Source organism: Nanorana parkeri, unplaced genomic scaffold, assembly GCF_000935625.1.
Source record: "Nanorana parkeri isolate BGI_ZX_2015 unplaced genomic scaffold, ASM93562v1 scaffold1367, whole genome shotgun sequence".
NCBI lineage: Eukaryota > Metazoa > Chordata > Amphibia > Anura > Dicroglossidae > Nanorana > Nanorana parkeri.
Genome location: NW_017307635.1, coordinates 268,838 through 285,334, shown reverse-complemented (window position 1 = coordinate 285,334; position 16,497 = coordinate 268,838). Strand labels below are relative to the sequence as shown.

General features: G+C 50.4%; 2 protein-coding genes across 3 annotated transcripts in view; both read right to left on the bottom strand.

The window, feature by feature from the left end:
• LOC108797917 (squalene synthase-like) overlaps positions 1–3,755 on the bottom strand; it is a 14,829-nt gene extending 11,074 nt beyond the window's left edge. Inside the window, exons 1-2 of the mRNA XM_018569619.1 lie at positions 3,672–3,755; positions 330–427 (exon numbers count right to left, since the gene is read on the bottom strand). Of these exons, the coding sequence (XP_018425121.1) occupies positions 330–427; positions 3,672–3,755 (182 nt within the window). The remainder of the gene's footprint in view (positions 1–329; positions 428–3,671) is intronic.
• Positions 3,756–11,398: 7,643 nt separating this feature from the next.
• The window catches only part of LOC108797918 (squalene synthase-like), a 12,293-nt gene continuing 7,194 nt past the window's right edge, over positions 11,399–16,497 (bottom strand). For both annotated transcript variants that reach the window (XM_018569621.1, XM_018569620.1), the window contains 3 exons: positions 14,260–14,436; positions 13,086–13,238; positions 11,399–11,914 (listed from right to left, as the gene is read on the bottom strand). In XM_018569621.1, coding sequence (XP_018425123.1) covers positions 11,702–11,914; positions 13,086–13,238; positions 14,260–14,436 — 543 coding nt within the window. In that variant the 3' untranslated portion in view covers positions 11,399–11,701. The remainder of the gene's footprint in view (positions 11,915–13,085; positions 13,239–14,259; positions 14,437–16,497) is intronic.

Genomic DNA, 16,497 nt, shown 5'->3' with positions numbered 1-16,497 from the left:
AGTGCTTGTGAAAATGCCTTGCATCGGTATCGGGACATCCCTAGTAAGCACCCGGTCAGTGTTAAATATTTTGGCTCAAACCTCTAACTTCCCCTTTGGCTGGACAGCTCGGCTTCTTAAGGAAAGTTAAAACAAAAAAAACCCTCTATTGTAGGAGAGGACACGAGGCTCTAGCCCACGTTGACCCCATCTGATGACATCCATCCACGCTCAAGCGAAAAATAATTCCTAGTTCTCATAATCGAATTCTCGAAAAACAGAATATTCTCAAAATCATATTTAACAACAGATTGCAGGCATGGAGGGGTTAAGCCGGAGAACGCACCCACCGTAGCTCGCCATCTAAGGCCTGGATGACGGCGGCGTAGCTCCTGCCGGTCTCATTCAGGTATTTGTAGCAGGTCCGTAGGCCCTCGCCCATGGGCTCCTGTCGGGGAAGAGAGAAGGGATTGAACCCGCACACGGATGGAGACATTTTGTGGTACAAAGTATCTGTGCACGGTGTGGCCTTCCTTGAGCCTCCCATTCTGCAATGCTCCATTGGATGGAGATCTGGAGAATTTGGAGGCCAAGTCATCACCTGAAACTCGTTGTTGTGTTCCTCAAACCATTCCTGAACCATTGTTGCAGGGTGGCAGGGCGCATTATCCTACCACTGCCATCAGGGAGTACCGTTTCCATGGAGGGGTGGACTTGGTCAGTGACAAAATTTACATCAGACCAGGCCACCTTCTTCCATTGCTCCGTGGTCCAGTTCAGATGCTCACGTGCCCATTGTAGGTGCTTTTGACAGTGGACACGGGTCAGCAGGGGCACCCTAACCGGTGTGCGGCTAAGGGATCGGACTACGTTTATTATGGGGGCTGATCTGGAGTCTGAATGTTAAGGGGGGCTGATCAGGGGTCTGAATTTTAAGGGCCACCATGGCTACACATGGTGATGTAACCATGCATGGCATAAAGGAATTTTGCTTAAGAAACACTTGGGAGTGCTGGTGACTATCACATTTACCTGAATGTTAATGGCGCCTTACCTAGGGTCTGCTTGCCAAGGCAGGCTGATCAGGGGCCTGAAAATTAAAGGAGAACTATGGGGTTAAGGCTTTTCCCCATAGTTCTCCTAAGGGTAAAGGGAGGACACAAACTAGCGTCCTCCCGTCACATAAAGCTCAGTATACCGCGAGCTACAGATAGTAGTATACTGAGACACCGCAGCCGGGACGGATCCCGAAAATACCGTCTGAATCCACCCAGCTGCATGAGTGACAGCTGGCTCTGCCTATCTAGAGGCAGAGCCAGCTGTACCCGCCCCCTCCCACGTCCGTTCCGCCAGTCAGCGCTGGAGGATCGGACAGGGGAGGGATCCCTGCAGGGAGCTGTGAGTGACCGTCACGGCTCTCTGCAGGGATAGATCGAGAAGTGAGCGAGCGATGCAGGGCGCTGCTGGCTCGGCGGGTCTACCCGCACTGATCGGAGAGAGATTCAGCGGCTTCCAGCTGCTGATCTCTCCTCCGATTACTGGACCCGGAATTGATGTGTATTGCATCACTTCCGGTGTCACTAGTTACCGTCTCCGGCTCTTAGATCGGCTTCCCCAGCTTCTTCTCCTGGCTCTCTGCTTCCTCGGCTTCTTTGGGGTCTGAAAGACCCCTGATGTCTCCATAAAGAGGACCTGTCACACACTATCTGCTATTACATAGGGGGCTTGGCTTTCAGAAAATATATAATGTTTGGGGGGGGGGAGGGGATGAAATAATTGTTGTGTCTAAAATGTAGATTATAACATGTAAACAACAAAATTAAAAGAAAAAAAGAAAGAAAAAAAGGTCATGAATGGGTTAAATATGTTATTATACATTATAAATCTACGATTGGAAATATTATTCATGGAATGAGCAATACAGGCAGGTGAGGTGAGGACAGCACACGGCGATGAACCCCACCATTACCATCCATAATCAGGGTGAGGACCATGTGCAACATGTAATTAGGGGTGGGGAGGGTTTGCTGAGGACGCAGAGGGGGCGACGTCCGCTCCCAAACACGCCGAAACGTTTCTTATATAAACTTTGTAGGTCTGAGTTCGGTCTCCTCACGGGACAGAGATCTGTGAATTGTCCGACCCCGCGGACACCGATTATATAGAGCGCCCTGCCACCGACTCCCACCCCGGGGATCACGGCAGGTGACGCTCAGCATGTTGGCGTTTTCTTCTTCATTACAACAGATACATTTAGAAAGATTATCATCTCATCTCAGAGAAGCGTGATTGGTCACTCCAGAGAACACGTCTCCACTTCTCTAGAGTCCAGTGGCGGCATCCCACGCTTTGCATTGCACTTGGTGATGTGCGGCTTGGATGCAGCTGCTCGGCCATGGAAACCCATTCCATGAAGCTCTCTACGCGCTGTTGTTGCGCCAATCTGAAGGCCGCATGGAGTTTGGAGGTCTGTAGCTATTGGCTCTGCAGACGGTCGGCGACTTCTGCGCACTGTACGCTTCAGCATGCGCTGACCCCGCTCTGTCATGTGACGTGGCCTACCACATCGTGGCTGAGTTGCTGTTGTTCCCAGTTGCTTCCACTTTGTTATACCAGTAACAGGTGACCGCGGAATATTTAGTAGCAAGGAAATGTCACGGATGGACTTATTGCGCAGGTGACAACCTATCATGGTATCACGCTTGTAGTCACTGAGCTCCTGAGAGCGACCCATTCTTTCACAAATGTTTATAGAAGCGGCTGCATGCCGAGGTGCGTGATTCTGTACACCACCTGTGGCCGTGGAGGTGATTGGAACCCCTGAATCCAATGATTTGGAGTGGTGTCCCAATACTTTTGGCAATATAGTGTATATATACATATATATATACTGTATACACACCGGTGATGGAGAACAATCTCCAGGATGACCCGGCACGGATTCTCCGGAGGACCTGTACTTTTATATTGACGGTCGTGGTGCACAGCATGGTCCAGATACAGCACTGGAATGGAACTCCACACTCACCACCCCGGCATCTTCAACCATCAGCGAGGATGTTGCTTGGCTTCACTTAAGGGGTCTTCAGGGATAGGCTCACCCCAAGCAATGGACCTGTATAGCACCCTACAGCTAACCCAACACTCTGTATAATCTGTACTAAAGGGGGGTTCCTCAGCTTCACTCACTTCAGGCAAGCTTACCCCAATGCAATGGTATAAGGTACACTCCTTCATCACCCCATTGGCATCTTATTGAACGATGGAAGGGGGGGCAGATGATAGGATGATAATGGTGGGGACAGAGCTGGAAAAACTAAAGAGAAGAGGAGGAATGCAGCGAGTCCACTCGGGGGACTGGAGGGTGGCATGGAGGACTGGAGGGGGTCAGTGTGGAGTGTGAAGAGCTCCGCGGTGTGTGGCTGTCACCGAGGAGGAAGGAGCCCGGGCCGGTGCTGATTTCCACCATAGGGCTGCGATGTCCCCTCCTCCATCGGCTCGGGTTATTTTGCCTCCTTCAGTCACATGGTAGCAGACGGCCGGGCTGAGCACCCCCCAACAGTGTGCGGTGATAGCTACAGACATCTGTGGACACCCCCGCCTGTCGGACAGGCGGTACCCCTCGGCGGTGGGCACCTGTAGTCAGATGCCCCTGTTATACCCTTCTGGGATGCCCCTCCGCCATGACTCACCTGTTTCACCTTGTACATGGCCACCTTGTACCTGATGAGGTTGTACATCTCCTCCGGATGACCGAGCGACCTCAGGAGCTCCATAGCCGGGGACGGGGCGCTCTCCGCATACAGGTGTGTGCCGCTTTTATACAAGCAGCGGTTGGCCCCGCCCACACCTGTCTCCGGCGGCCAATCGCTTTCCGGGACCCTGTAGGGGCGGGGTAGTGGGCGTGGCGTGCTGTTCTCTGGTCCTTGCTGCTCGTAGTTGTCGTTGACAAGGGATGATGGCGCACTGCTACTAATGAGCACGGGCTGGAGATGTCCCCCGCTCTGTGTAGATGATTTCACTGAGGAAAAGGCATTACATAACAAACATAGCCGGGAAAAGCAGATCTAAAGTCTAAAAAGGTCAAATAAACACTCGGCTGGAACCTATCTATTACAGGTCAAGCCGGAGAAATGTAGAAATTTAGGGTCTCTTATCAGATCACAGCTGAGAGCTCGAACCACTTGTTTAAGACATTCGGCACCAAACTATTAAAGGGAAACACTATATCACCAAAAGTATTGCCCCCCCCCTCTCTCCTCCAAATCATTGGACTCAGGTGTTCCGTAACATTTCCTTGCTACTAAATATTCCGCGGTCACCTGTTACTGGTATTATAACAAAGTGGAAGCAACTGGGAACAACAGCAACTCAGCCAGGAAGTGGTCGGCCACGTCACATGACAGAGCGGGGTCAGCGCATGCTGAAGCGCACAGTGCGCAGAAGTCGCCAACTGTCTGCAGAGTCAATAGCTACAGACCTCCAAACTCCATGTGGCCTTCAGATTGGCACAACAACAGTGCGTAGAGAGCTTCATGGAATGGGTTTCCATGGCCGAGCAGCGGCATCCAAGCCGCACATCACCAAGTGCAATGCAAAGCGTGGGATGCCGCGGTGTAAAGCACGCCGCCACTGGACTCCAGAGAAGTGGGGACGTGTTCTCTGGAACGACCAATCACGCTTCTCTGTCTGGCAGTCCGATGGGCGTGTCTGGGTTTGGCCAGGAGAACGGTACTTGCCTGACTGCATTGTGTCAAGTGCAAAGTTTGGTGGAGGGGGATTATTTTTCGGGGGTTGAGCTTGGCCCTTTAGTTCCAGTGAAGGGAACACTTAAGACATCAGCACACCAAGACACTTTGTCCAACATGACTGCGCACCAGTGCACAAAGCAAGGTCCTGAAAGACATGGATGGGGGAGTTTGGGGTGGGGGAACGTGACTGGCCTGCACAGAGTCCTCAACCCCATAGAACACCTTTGGGATGAATTAGAGCGGAGACTGCGAGCGCGGCCTTCTCCTTCTCCAACATCAGTACCTGACCTCACAAATGGTCCAACATTCCCATAGACACACTCCTAAACCTTGTGGACGCCTTCCCTTGTGGTAGCCAACCCAATACTGAACCCTACGGACTAAGACTGGGATGCCATTAAAGCTCAGTAGATCGGGAAGTGAGCGAACACATACCGTCGCTCGCTCACTTCTCGATCCTGTCCCTGCAGAGAGCCGTGACTGTCACTCACGGCTCCCTGCAGGGATTCCCCCCGCCCCCCCTCCCCGCTCTGATCCTCCAGCGCTGACTGGCGGAACAGACGGGGGAGGGGGCAGGCACAGCTGGCTCTGCCTCTAGATAGGCAGAGACAGCTGTCACTCACACAGTTGGGTGGATGCAGACGGTAATGTCGGGATCCGTCCCGGCTGCGGCATCTCAGTAGCTCCCGATATACTGAGCTTTGGGTGACAGGAGGACGCTAGTTTGTGTCCTCCCGTTACCCTTAAGAGAACTACGGGGAAAAGCCCTAACTCCATAGTTCTCCTTTAACCACTTGCTGACCGCAGTGTTTACACCCCCTTCCTGGCCAGGCCATTTTTCAGTATTCAGCGCTGCGGTACTTTGACTGCAGCTATATGTAACAAGTGCTGCGTAATTGGCGCAATCTTTGTTTTTGCGTGTAGGCACCCCTATCTACAAGGGGGGGTTTAAAGATGTTGTGGGTTTTTTTGTGTGTGTAAATTTTATTTATTTTGTGTGCAATTTTTTTTCTTTTTAAACACAACTTTATTGGAATCCCCCTATGTGATATCAAATTAGAGTGACAGGTCCCCTTTATGGAGACATCAGAGAAGCTGATGAAGCACAGAACTGCTTCATCAGCTTCTCTCCGGTTTCTGTACCGGAGATTGATAGAGGGATGCGGAAGTCATGTACCAAGCATCACCTCCTGCATTCGGAGAGCGTAGGGAGATGGTGTACTGTTCTCCCTCCGTTCTTAGTGCACGGAGCAACATCGCCCATCCCGGATCGGACGCCTGGGATCAGGGAGACGGCGACCACAGGAGAGGTAAGGAGGGGGGCACCCAGAGAGATGCAGCATACAAGCGATAGGGCGACCTTACAGACACCGGACTGCTTGTATGTAAACGGCTGGCCGGGTCGGGATTGGCTAGGAAGCCGGCTTCACGTGTAGATAAGCAGCTTGGCTTCCTGACCAATCAGGAAGCTGAACGGCACCTCATGACTCGCCGCCCGGGTTCCTGATTGCTCACCAGTGTAAAAGGGCACCTGGCGTCTTACCACCAATGTAAGGGGCCCTTCTTCACTGACCCCCCCAATCTAAGGAGGCACCTCTACCACTAACCACCAATGTAAGGGGCTTCTTCTCCACTGCCCACCAATGTAAGGGGCCCTTCTTCTTTGACCCCCCAACCTAAAGAAGCTATGTGAATAGCAAGAGCCTTGCAGGGGGAAGGGCAAGTGGACTTTTCTCTTTTGGGGAGCTTTGCTATAACTGGAACTTCGAGCTGGGAGAGGGATGGCAATTTCCTTATCTTAAATAGGGATGAGCTCAGGTTCAGACCAAACCCGATGTAAACCTGAGCTCCTCCCAAACATGGATGGAATGTTTGGGAGGAGCTCAACGATAGGCTGGGAATTCCCCGCCCGCAGCTTGACACATGACCTCCCAATCAAAGGAGGCACCTCTACGACTAACCACCAATGTAAGGGGCTTCTTCTCCACTGCCCTCCAATGTAAGGGGCCCTTCTTCACTGACCCCCCAATCTAAGGAGGCACCACTAATGTAAGGGGCCCTTCTTCACTGACCCCCCAATCTAAGGAGGCACCACTACCACTAACCACCAATGTAAGGGGCCCTTCTTCACTGACCCCCTAATCTAAGGAGGCACCTCTATGACTAACCACCAATGTAAGGGGCCCTTCTTCACTGACCCCCTAATCTAAGGAGGCACCTCTATGACTAACCAACAATATAAGGGGCTTCTTCTCCACTGCCCACCAATGACACATGCAAAGGGGCGGGATGCAGTGGCGTCATTGACTTTACATGCTACAAGGCATTATTATGTAAAATGACATTTACCCAATATGGCCATATAAAAGAGAAATGTCGTCAGCACAAGCATCCCGGCCCTTTGTTTGTGGGGCGGAGAATGCCCCGACCTGCATCTCATTGGGCGGGAGGCCTATGTACCTTCCGTGTTCAGATGAGCTTAGGCTCGGTCCGGGTTCATCTCTAACCTTGAGCAATAGGTTTGTGGATAAAGCAGGCTTTGTAACTTTGTTACCTAGTGCCCAATTCTCCTAGAGGCAGCGGCCTAACCCTACGCATCAGATTCTCCAGAGCCGTGTCCCTCAATGGACGAGGCTTTGTAACTTTGTTACCTAGTGTCCAATTCTCCTAGAGGCAGCGGCCTAACCCTACGCATCAGATTCTCCAGAGCCGTGTCCCTCAATGGACGAGGCTTTGTAACTTTGTTACCTAGTGTCCAATTCTCCTAGAGGCAGCGGCCTAACCCTACGCATCAGATTCTTCAGAGCCGTGTCCCTCAATGGACGATAAAGGAAATCTAGTAAAATGAAGTCAATGTATCAGACACGTGGGCACCCACTGATAAAAAGAGACCGACAACGTAAATCAATTCATCTGTCATTTTATTTAATAAAAATAAAAATACATTGTATAACAATGTCACAATACAGATCATTCCCAACACTCCTGAGTAAGAGGATACAGTGCACACCGCTGGAGCACTGCAATGATACCTGTGTGCAGACAGGGGGCGACGGAGTAACCTGTTCACTGACGCATGGCAGCAGTGAAGGGGTTAATGACGGACCAATCCCATCATTCTCTGCACATTACTAAAGGCCAAAAGCAGGAGCAATTCAATGCAACCAATCGAATGCAGACTAGGCAGGCAATGCAGAACTCCGATTGGTTGCCATGAGATTCCGCCCTTCATCGCTACTTGTCACACTGCCTCATGGAAGAACTTCTTTAGCCTTTATGGGACGATGGTTTCATAGACGGAGCATCGAGAATGGAATCGTCTATCAACATCTTCCAGTTGGTTTCACTGAAGATTATTATTATTATTACAAAGAGAAATGCAGAAACAAAAAATAATAATATCTCCTAACCACCATGCCAATGGCACCCTACCCAAGGATGGGGTACAGAGAAATCTTAGCTGGAATGGACGCCCACAAACATTTAGTCTGTTACATTTGGGAGGTCAATCCAATCAGACTTCAGCTTTGTGTGGACACCAATGGACTGAACCAACCGGCAGCTTCTTAGAGACTTCAGCTAGGAGATTTTCCCGTGGTCTGTCTCCGCCCCCTTCCCACAGGGACATATCAGAGGGTGTCACTGCTCCCCAACAACCATGGTAGCTGGGTGGAACTGAAAACTCTTCTTGGAGTATCTCTGCACTAGAATCCCTCAGAAGAAAAAGAAGCCAGTGAGTGAATCAGTCCACCGGAGCCCATCCAGGACAGCGATCTTCATTTTCTTGGGGTTGACCTTAAATTTTGATGTGCTTCAGTTTGCTTAAAAGTTGTGACCCCCTCCCCCCAGATTACAGCCTGTAACAATTCTAAGGTCCTCTCACTGACAACTTGACCAACTGAGAAGACAAGACTTCTGGAAGGAGCAGAAGTACCACTTATGGATGTGACGGTCCAAACATACGTCTACCTGCACAGAAGATATGACCTCCAACCTGTCACTCTGATATAAAGGCCGACGCCTCCAAGTTGGTTCAGAATTCATCTCATACATTGACTTATAACCAAAGACATGTGCAGAGCCTTGGAGGTGCCTGCTATTGCATCCCGGCTATACTGGACCCTTCTCGGTCTTGTACATGCTTCTCTTTCCTCAAAGTGTCGTATGGATCCAAAGTGGGATCTCCGACACCCTAGAGGCCGAAGGTAAAGCAGCGGACCTCTATTCACTTCGCTCTCCATAAAATGTCTTTCCCATCTAATGAAGATCTCAGACATCCTAGGAGCTGAAGGTAAAGCAGAGGACCTGTACATGCTTCTCCTACACAAGACGTCTTGCCTATCTAAGGGGAGCTCTCAGACATTCTAGGGGCAGTGTGGAGGACCCGACCTTCTACCCCCGGGCAGTGTGGAGGACCCGACCTTCTACCCCCGGGCAGTGTGGATAACCACATCTTCTACCCCGGGCAGTGTGGATGACCACATCTTCTACCCCGGGCAGTGTGGATGACCACATCTTCTACCCCGGGCAGTGTGGATGACCACATCTTCTACCCCGGGCAGTGTGGATGACCACATCTTCTACCCCGGGCAGTGTGGATGACCACATCTTCTACCCCGGGCAGTGTGGATGACCACATCTTCTACCCCGGGCAGTGTGGATGACCACATCTTCTACCCCGGGCAGTGTGGATGACCACATCTTCTACCCCGGGCAGTGTGGATGACCACATCTTCTACCCCGGGCAGTGTGGATGACCACATCTTCTACCCCGGGCAGTGTGGATGACCACATCTTCTACCCCGGGCAGTGTGGATGACCACATCTTCTACCCCGGGCAGTGTGGATGACCACATCTTCTACCCCGGGCAGTGTGGATGACCACATCTTCTACCCCGGGCAGTGTGGATGACCACATCTTCTACCCCTTTTTTTATGACCCCCTCTTCTCCCCCGGGCAGTGTGGATGACCACATCTTCTACCCCGGGCAGTGTGGATGACCACATCTTCTCCCCTGGGCAGTGTGGATGACCACATCTTCTACCCCGGGCAGTGTGGATGATCACATCTTCTACCCCGGGCAGTGTGGATGACCACATCTTCTACCCCCGGGCAGTGTGGGGACAATATTCACTTAATGTCATGGAATTTGAACATTTCCTTTAATATAAAAAGGTTCAAAATGTAAATAATTGCAATCCTAAAATTGTGATTCTCAACCAATGGGCACAACTGGAAACTTTTTTTAAGTGGCAAAGCCGGAGATTTCCAGGAAGGGGAGAGAAGCGGCCGATAAAGAAAGGGATGAAAATGGCAGTGGGGCACTCGCCTGTCCCTCTCTTTTGCGGCTGCACTTCTGGACCTCAGTGATCCCTCCTGATTGTTCACCCAGCCGGCACTGAGAACACCTCCACCATTCCTCTATTACAACCAGCACCGCCCTGGTCTGCCCTGTACGGCATGTGGACTATGCCAAATACAGGCCGGAAAATAAACCAGAAAACCCCATGAAAAGCTGGCATTGCCGGCTGAGCTCTGGAACGTTCCCGGGTACGCCGGTAGGACCTCTCCAGACTGTTGACCTCACAGTCTCTTCTAAAAAGGTTTTGTCAATTTTACGACTTCCGGACAGCCAACAGAACTGCCATCATTTCATCAGCTGAACACCGTGCTAGGACTTCAACTTCCACCAAAGCTGCACAGATCCAGGCTGGAAATGTTCTCTTAAATGGAAATGCGCTTCCTGTCCTCTCCTCCAGCACTCTATGCCGGCATTGCAGTGTAATGATGACACCCTCCAGCGCTCTATGCAGTGTAACGGTCACATCCTCCCCTCCAGCGCTCTATGCAGTGTAATGGTCACATCCTCCCCTCCAGTGCTCTATGCAGTGTAATGGTCACATCCTCCCCTCCAGCGCTCTATGCCGGCATTGCAGTGTAATGGTCACATCCTCTTCTCCAGCATGCCCACACAGTGTGGATGACCACATTTTCTACCCCGGGCAGTGTGGATGACCACATTTTCTACCCCCGGGCAGTGTGGATGACCACATTTTCTACCCCCGGGCAGTGTGGAGGAAGAGAAGGGGGGCATCTGACCAGATCTGTCAGCTTACAGAGTGGTCAAACAATGGTGCCCATTGGACTACCCAATCATATTTAAACCTCGTGGACAAATACTTGGAAGTGAGAGTAAGACTGAGAACAGGGATTGCTGCTTCAATGTCTGACTAGCCAATTCCGTGACTTCAAGTGAGCTTTTAAGGTGCAAAAGAAACATCCATATTCTTATTTTACTGCCTACTGAGTGAAAGGACAAGCAGAAGTCTGCAGCCAGTGGAATCTGGAGCTTCATACCCACATATTTGCTATGGGCATAGAACTCCCTAAGTAGTGAAGGAAGGATGAGGATGACAGTCCAGTGTGTTCCACTGTAGCTTTTACATTACTGCCCTCATACTTTCACCTTATGATCATCATATTATACACCTTACCCCTAGTTCAGAAGGTACCTAAGCATGTCTGCACTCATGAAGGTCTATAATGATGAAGTCTGTTGAGCCTTTCGAATCACATGAAGGTCCAATCAGAAAACCATACGGGTCCACCTCATTGGTTACATAACAGTCCACGTATTCTTCAGCCATGCTCCATGTCGGTGCAGAGTGCTCCCTCTCACTACCGTCCGGACCTGCACTATAGTTCGGTCACTGATACTTTTTAAAGGATAATCTGATAAAGCTACAAGTCCTGAAAACAATCCCGTTTCAGAATCTCCCCTGGGATTAAACGTCATGGAGATGAGAAGCCGGCCAAGCGAGGCTTTGTAAATGTGCTTTAAGTGCTAGGATCTCGGCTGAATAGATGTCCTCAGAAGGGCTCCAGCCCAAAAATCCTCTGAGAACCCCAAGAGATTACTACCATGGAGAACAGAACTGAGATGGGTGCATTGGAGGTGAATTGTCCCAGGTCACTGGCCCGTGTGGACTTCCTCTGAGGCCTGCACCGTGCTCAGGTACTGCCAACTGAGGGCCGCCAGTAGCATGGCGCAGGACAGGTATATGGGGGAATAGCTGGGCCGGGAAACCAGGGGGCCATTGAGCAAACTCAGCTTCCTGACAGCGGCTATAATGTTTTGTGTCCGTCCAGAAGATGGGTCAGTCATGGGGATCTTCTGGTAAATCTGAGAGGGATAAAAAAATATCACATTAAAGCAAACTTGTGATAACATTTCTAAACACCAAAAACCATAAAACTGAGAGGTGAGGCTTCAAGAAGAACTCCACGCAACCAGCTAAACACGTCACATAGGTCACACAGCCAACATTACAGGGCTGCACAGGGTCCTCTTCCTCAGGACGGGACATCACTGGGTTTCCCTGGGGGAGGGAACCCTGCAAGGCCCCAAAAACATTGGCCATCTGATCTACACTATATTACCAAAAGTATTGGGACCCCCCTCCAATTCATTGGATTCAGGTGTTCCGTGACATTTCCTTGCTACTAAATATTCAGCGGTCACCTGTTTTTTCAGGGGTTAGGCTTGGCCTCTCAGTTCCAGTGAAGGGAACTCTTAAGGCATCAGCACACCAAGACATTTTGGACAATTTCATGCTCCCAACTTTGTGGGAGGAGTTTGGGGACGACCCCTTCCTGTTCCAACATGACTGCGCACCAGTGCACAAAGCAAGGTCCATAAAGACATGGATGGGGGTACCATCCGGACCTCACAAATGGTCCAACATTTCCATAGACACACTCCTAAACCTTGTGGACGCCTTCCCAGAAGAGTTGAAGCTGTTATAGCGTCAAAGGGCGGAGCCAACCCAATACTGAACCCTACGGACTAAGACTGGGGGGCCATTAAACTTCATGTGCGTGTAAAGGCCGGCGTCCCAATACTTTTGGTATATAGTGTATGTGGCAGGTGTTCAAAGTACATTTTGCAAATCCATGCTTGGCGTGCTGATTTCCCTCCTTACACGGCACCATCAATCGCAGTCACTACCAGCATCCTTCTGATAACATTTGGTTCAGCGCTGTCAGGACTGTGCAGCTCTACACAAGATTTCTATTTATCCAGACACTCCTGCTACGCTGCACTACAATCAAGCAGTAAAGCTTGGTCCAGGCCACACCACCAAAGCTCTGCCCACATGCTACAACCACTTTAAGGGGGCACCTGCTGGCTTGTCACAGGTCAATGAGTATCTATTGCTAAGATCCCTTTTTTAGATCCTGGCTCCGCCCCAACAATAGCCATGGAAGACCTTGCTTTGTATCTAAGCCACTTTCCTCCATTTTATACAGAACACGATGTGCTGACAGGACAGAAGACATTAAAACGTCCGTACCTCCTCCACGTACTGATACATGATGGCTCTCACAGCCTGGATGTTTGTGGCGTCCATCATCAGAGTCACAGCCTGGCCCTTCCGGATCTTCACCACTCCTTTAAACACTTGCTGGTTGTTGTAACAGGCGGCCAGCGTGGCGATAGCCATCACCTAAACATATAAATACTATTAGAGCTGAACAATACCAGGTACAGCTATACACAGGCAATGTCTAGGAGAGCAGCCATTCTCAACCAGGGTTCCTCCAGATGTTGCCAGGGGTTCCTTAAGCTGTGGATGATCAACCTAGAATCAGACGATGCCTGCACAGTAACAGGGCCAATGGCACCTGCAAGAGCCAACAACATGACAGGAATGATCTTTTGGCTCTCTGTAAAAGGGGGGCATGCTTCCCACCGACCACCACCATAAGGGCCATTTTCCCCAATGACCCGATTAATTCATTATTAGTAGGGGGTTCCCCCAAGACCTACAAATTATTTCAGGGGCTCCTTGGGGGTTAAAAGGTTGAGAAAGGCTGTATTAGAGATCATATCAACTACAGCAGCTGATTAACACAAAAAGGTAGTAACAAGTAACAGGCCTCATCCATACAAGTGCATGAAAGGACCACATGTTCTTGTCATTCGCAGATTCTTCCTGCCCCGGTGCAATTTGGGAGAATCCTATTGGCTGCTTTGGAATGAGAACTGTTCCATCAGGCACCTTTATTGCATGAGGCCATGTATCTGGGCATAGTGGGCTTTACCAGGCTATCATTAACTGTATTGCTGGAAAAGCCAGACTGCAGAGCTCAATAGCTAAAGCTGAGATTACAGACATGACTAATTTCCCCCCCAGCCGCCCCCCTCTGTAGGGTCCATGCTTACAATATAAATAGGTATAAAGGAAATTAAAAATAAATAACCCAACCACAAAGTAATGGGAAAAGGATGAGCTGCAGGGGGGATCTCCGGCAATACTGATGACTAGGCTTTTGCCCTCCGCCTGCAATTTTTGGGCTTTCAGAGCTCAGTTCCTCTTTAAAAATAAAGCGGGCCGAAACCATTCTAATTCCCCTTCAATGTAAACGTTTCTATCGTATCGCCAACCACCACTGGGAATCCTCCGCACTCTACCTCCAACATTACCACTCACCGTCTGATATGATCGCAGCAATTGGTGAACTCACCTGCGGGATTGCGCAGAAGTTGAACACGCTTTGGTTTCGCAGTCGGGACAGGTAAAGCAGGACGTCGGGCGCATGTTGCATGGCGTTGGTGATGAGCTCGTTCAGGCAATGCACGGCCGGCACAATGTTTTCTGGCTTGGCGAGGTCAGACAGCTTCTTCCCGTATCTGCTCCACACCTAGTACAAGCAGAGCCACAGACATCAGCTGCTGGTCACTGACCCATCTCCTTGTTACACAACTCCGAGGAAAGCAGTGACAATAAAAGGTGCTGCCAAGAATTCACGGCCACCGCAAAAGGAATTCACGGCAAATGTTATTTTCAGACACTTGCAAGCCGGCCATACACAAGAAGAAAACAAGGCGGCTTGTTAGCAACCAGCTGCACTATACATACATGCCTGAACGGAAGATACTAGGGATGCACCGATAACGGGATTTCAGGATCCAGTACCGATATTTCTTTTGTTCTCGCCGATAACCAAAGTGCCATTCAGGAAGCCAGGCGGCGTGTAAAGACTCGCCACCCAGAACCGGCTGGGAAGGTGATTTGGGTTCTCTCTCAGATGAGGTTTGGGATGTTCTGGTAAAATATCTCCCAGGTCTCCCTCTCAGCTACTCACAGACTGACGCAATTGTTTACAGTTCATAGGATATACCGCACTCCGGAATTCCTTTTTAGGATAGGTTACCGTGATGACCCCCCCTCCTGTCCTAAGTGCGGATTCCATCAGGGATCCCCGATCCACCCGCTGTGGCGCTGCCCTAAAGGTTGTGCGCACCCTCAACTCTGTTTTGAATGTACAATTGGCTCCCTCTCCCCTTATGTGCCTTCTGGGTGTATTTGATGATCCACAATTTGATCCTCCTCTACTGTTGGCCCTTAGGCGGGCACTTGTTTACAGCCACCCGTCTCATTGTTCAGAAGTGGATCTCACCGTCCCCGCCTACGGTCTCTAACTGGGAGGTTGGAACATGATAGAATGTGAACGTATTACCCAGTGGCGTCACAAGGGGGGCGCGGCCCGCACCTGGGTGACACCAAAATGACTGAGTCATTTTGGTGTCACCCCCCTCTGAAAAGTCGGGCGCTCGGTCATGGACCGAACGCCCGACAGTATCAGGAGAGAGGAGGGGACCCGGCGGCATACCTTATCCCGCCGGGTGACTGTCCCCTCCTCTCTCTGCCGGCGTCCATCACCAAGATGGCCGCCGGCAGGTATCAAAATACTGCTGCGCGTGCGCGATGACGTCTCGGCGGGGTGACACTCGGTTACCGATCCGGGTGTCACCCAGCCTGGGGACGCCCCTGGTATTACCTATCAGTCAAGGGGCGCTGTACATAGTTTCTATTCAATATGGTCCAAATGGTTATCCTCTCGCCCTGTCGTAATACCTCCCTGATCTTCCTCTCACATGTTGCCGGCTCTTACCCCACTCCTCTTTTATGGCGGCCATACCACACTGTCTGCCTGTGTGTAGAGGTTACATGTACACCATTTTTTATCTTTATATGCTTAAACATGGCGAGATATGTGTATCCCTGTGGTAGGGGTTGACTACCTTTCTTTTTTTGACCTTATTTCTTTTATGTTTATTTTTGTATTCTTATGGTTCTGTATGTTTTTGCTCTCCACATATGGTTCTCTGTATTTGTTTGTAACCAAAAAACTATCTGATTAAGACTCGCCACCCGCCTTCCTGATGAGCAGAGAAGCCGTCCCCATGCTTCTTGACACTAGGATGACTAGAGACCAATCGGAAAGCCAGGTGCCGCGCCATTACACAGCGCCTGGCTTCCTGATTGGCCAGCTGCCGACCAATCAGGAAGACGGGCATGCCCAGGCATGATTGAGGACGGAGAAGGCCAATAGCTGTGAGAGAGTCAGGACAACGACGGATCAGGAGGAGAAAAGATTGAGAACTGAAATGGTTTAGACAGGAAATGAAGGCGACCTCAAGATGGCTGCCTGAGCATCAACGGGTTAGATTGTGGAGATGAAAGCTCGCAGGGACTTAAGAGTAATGTTTCATAGAGGTAAGGCCGGAGCCCAGCGGTATTGAAATTTGAGGTCATCACTTTGTCTTTTCCACTACATTATAAAATGATTATTATTCCGTCTTTTACATTTGTGATTCTCTATACCCACCAACTGGGCATACGCGCTGATCTCACGCCCACCATCCAAAAAGAATATTTACTGTACCTGCAATGTGATTTCTTTGCAGCACTGAGGAAG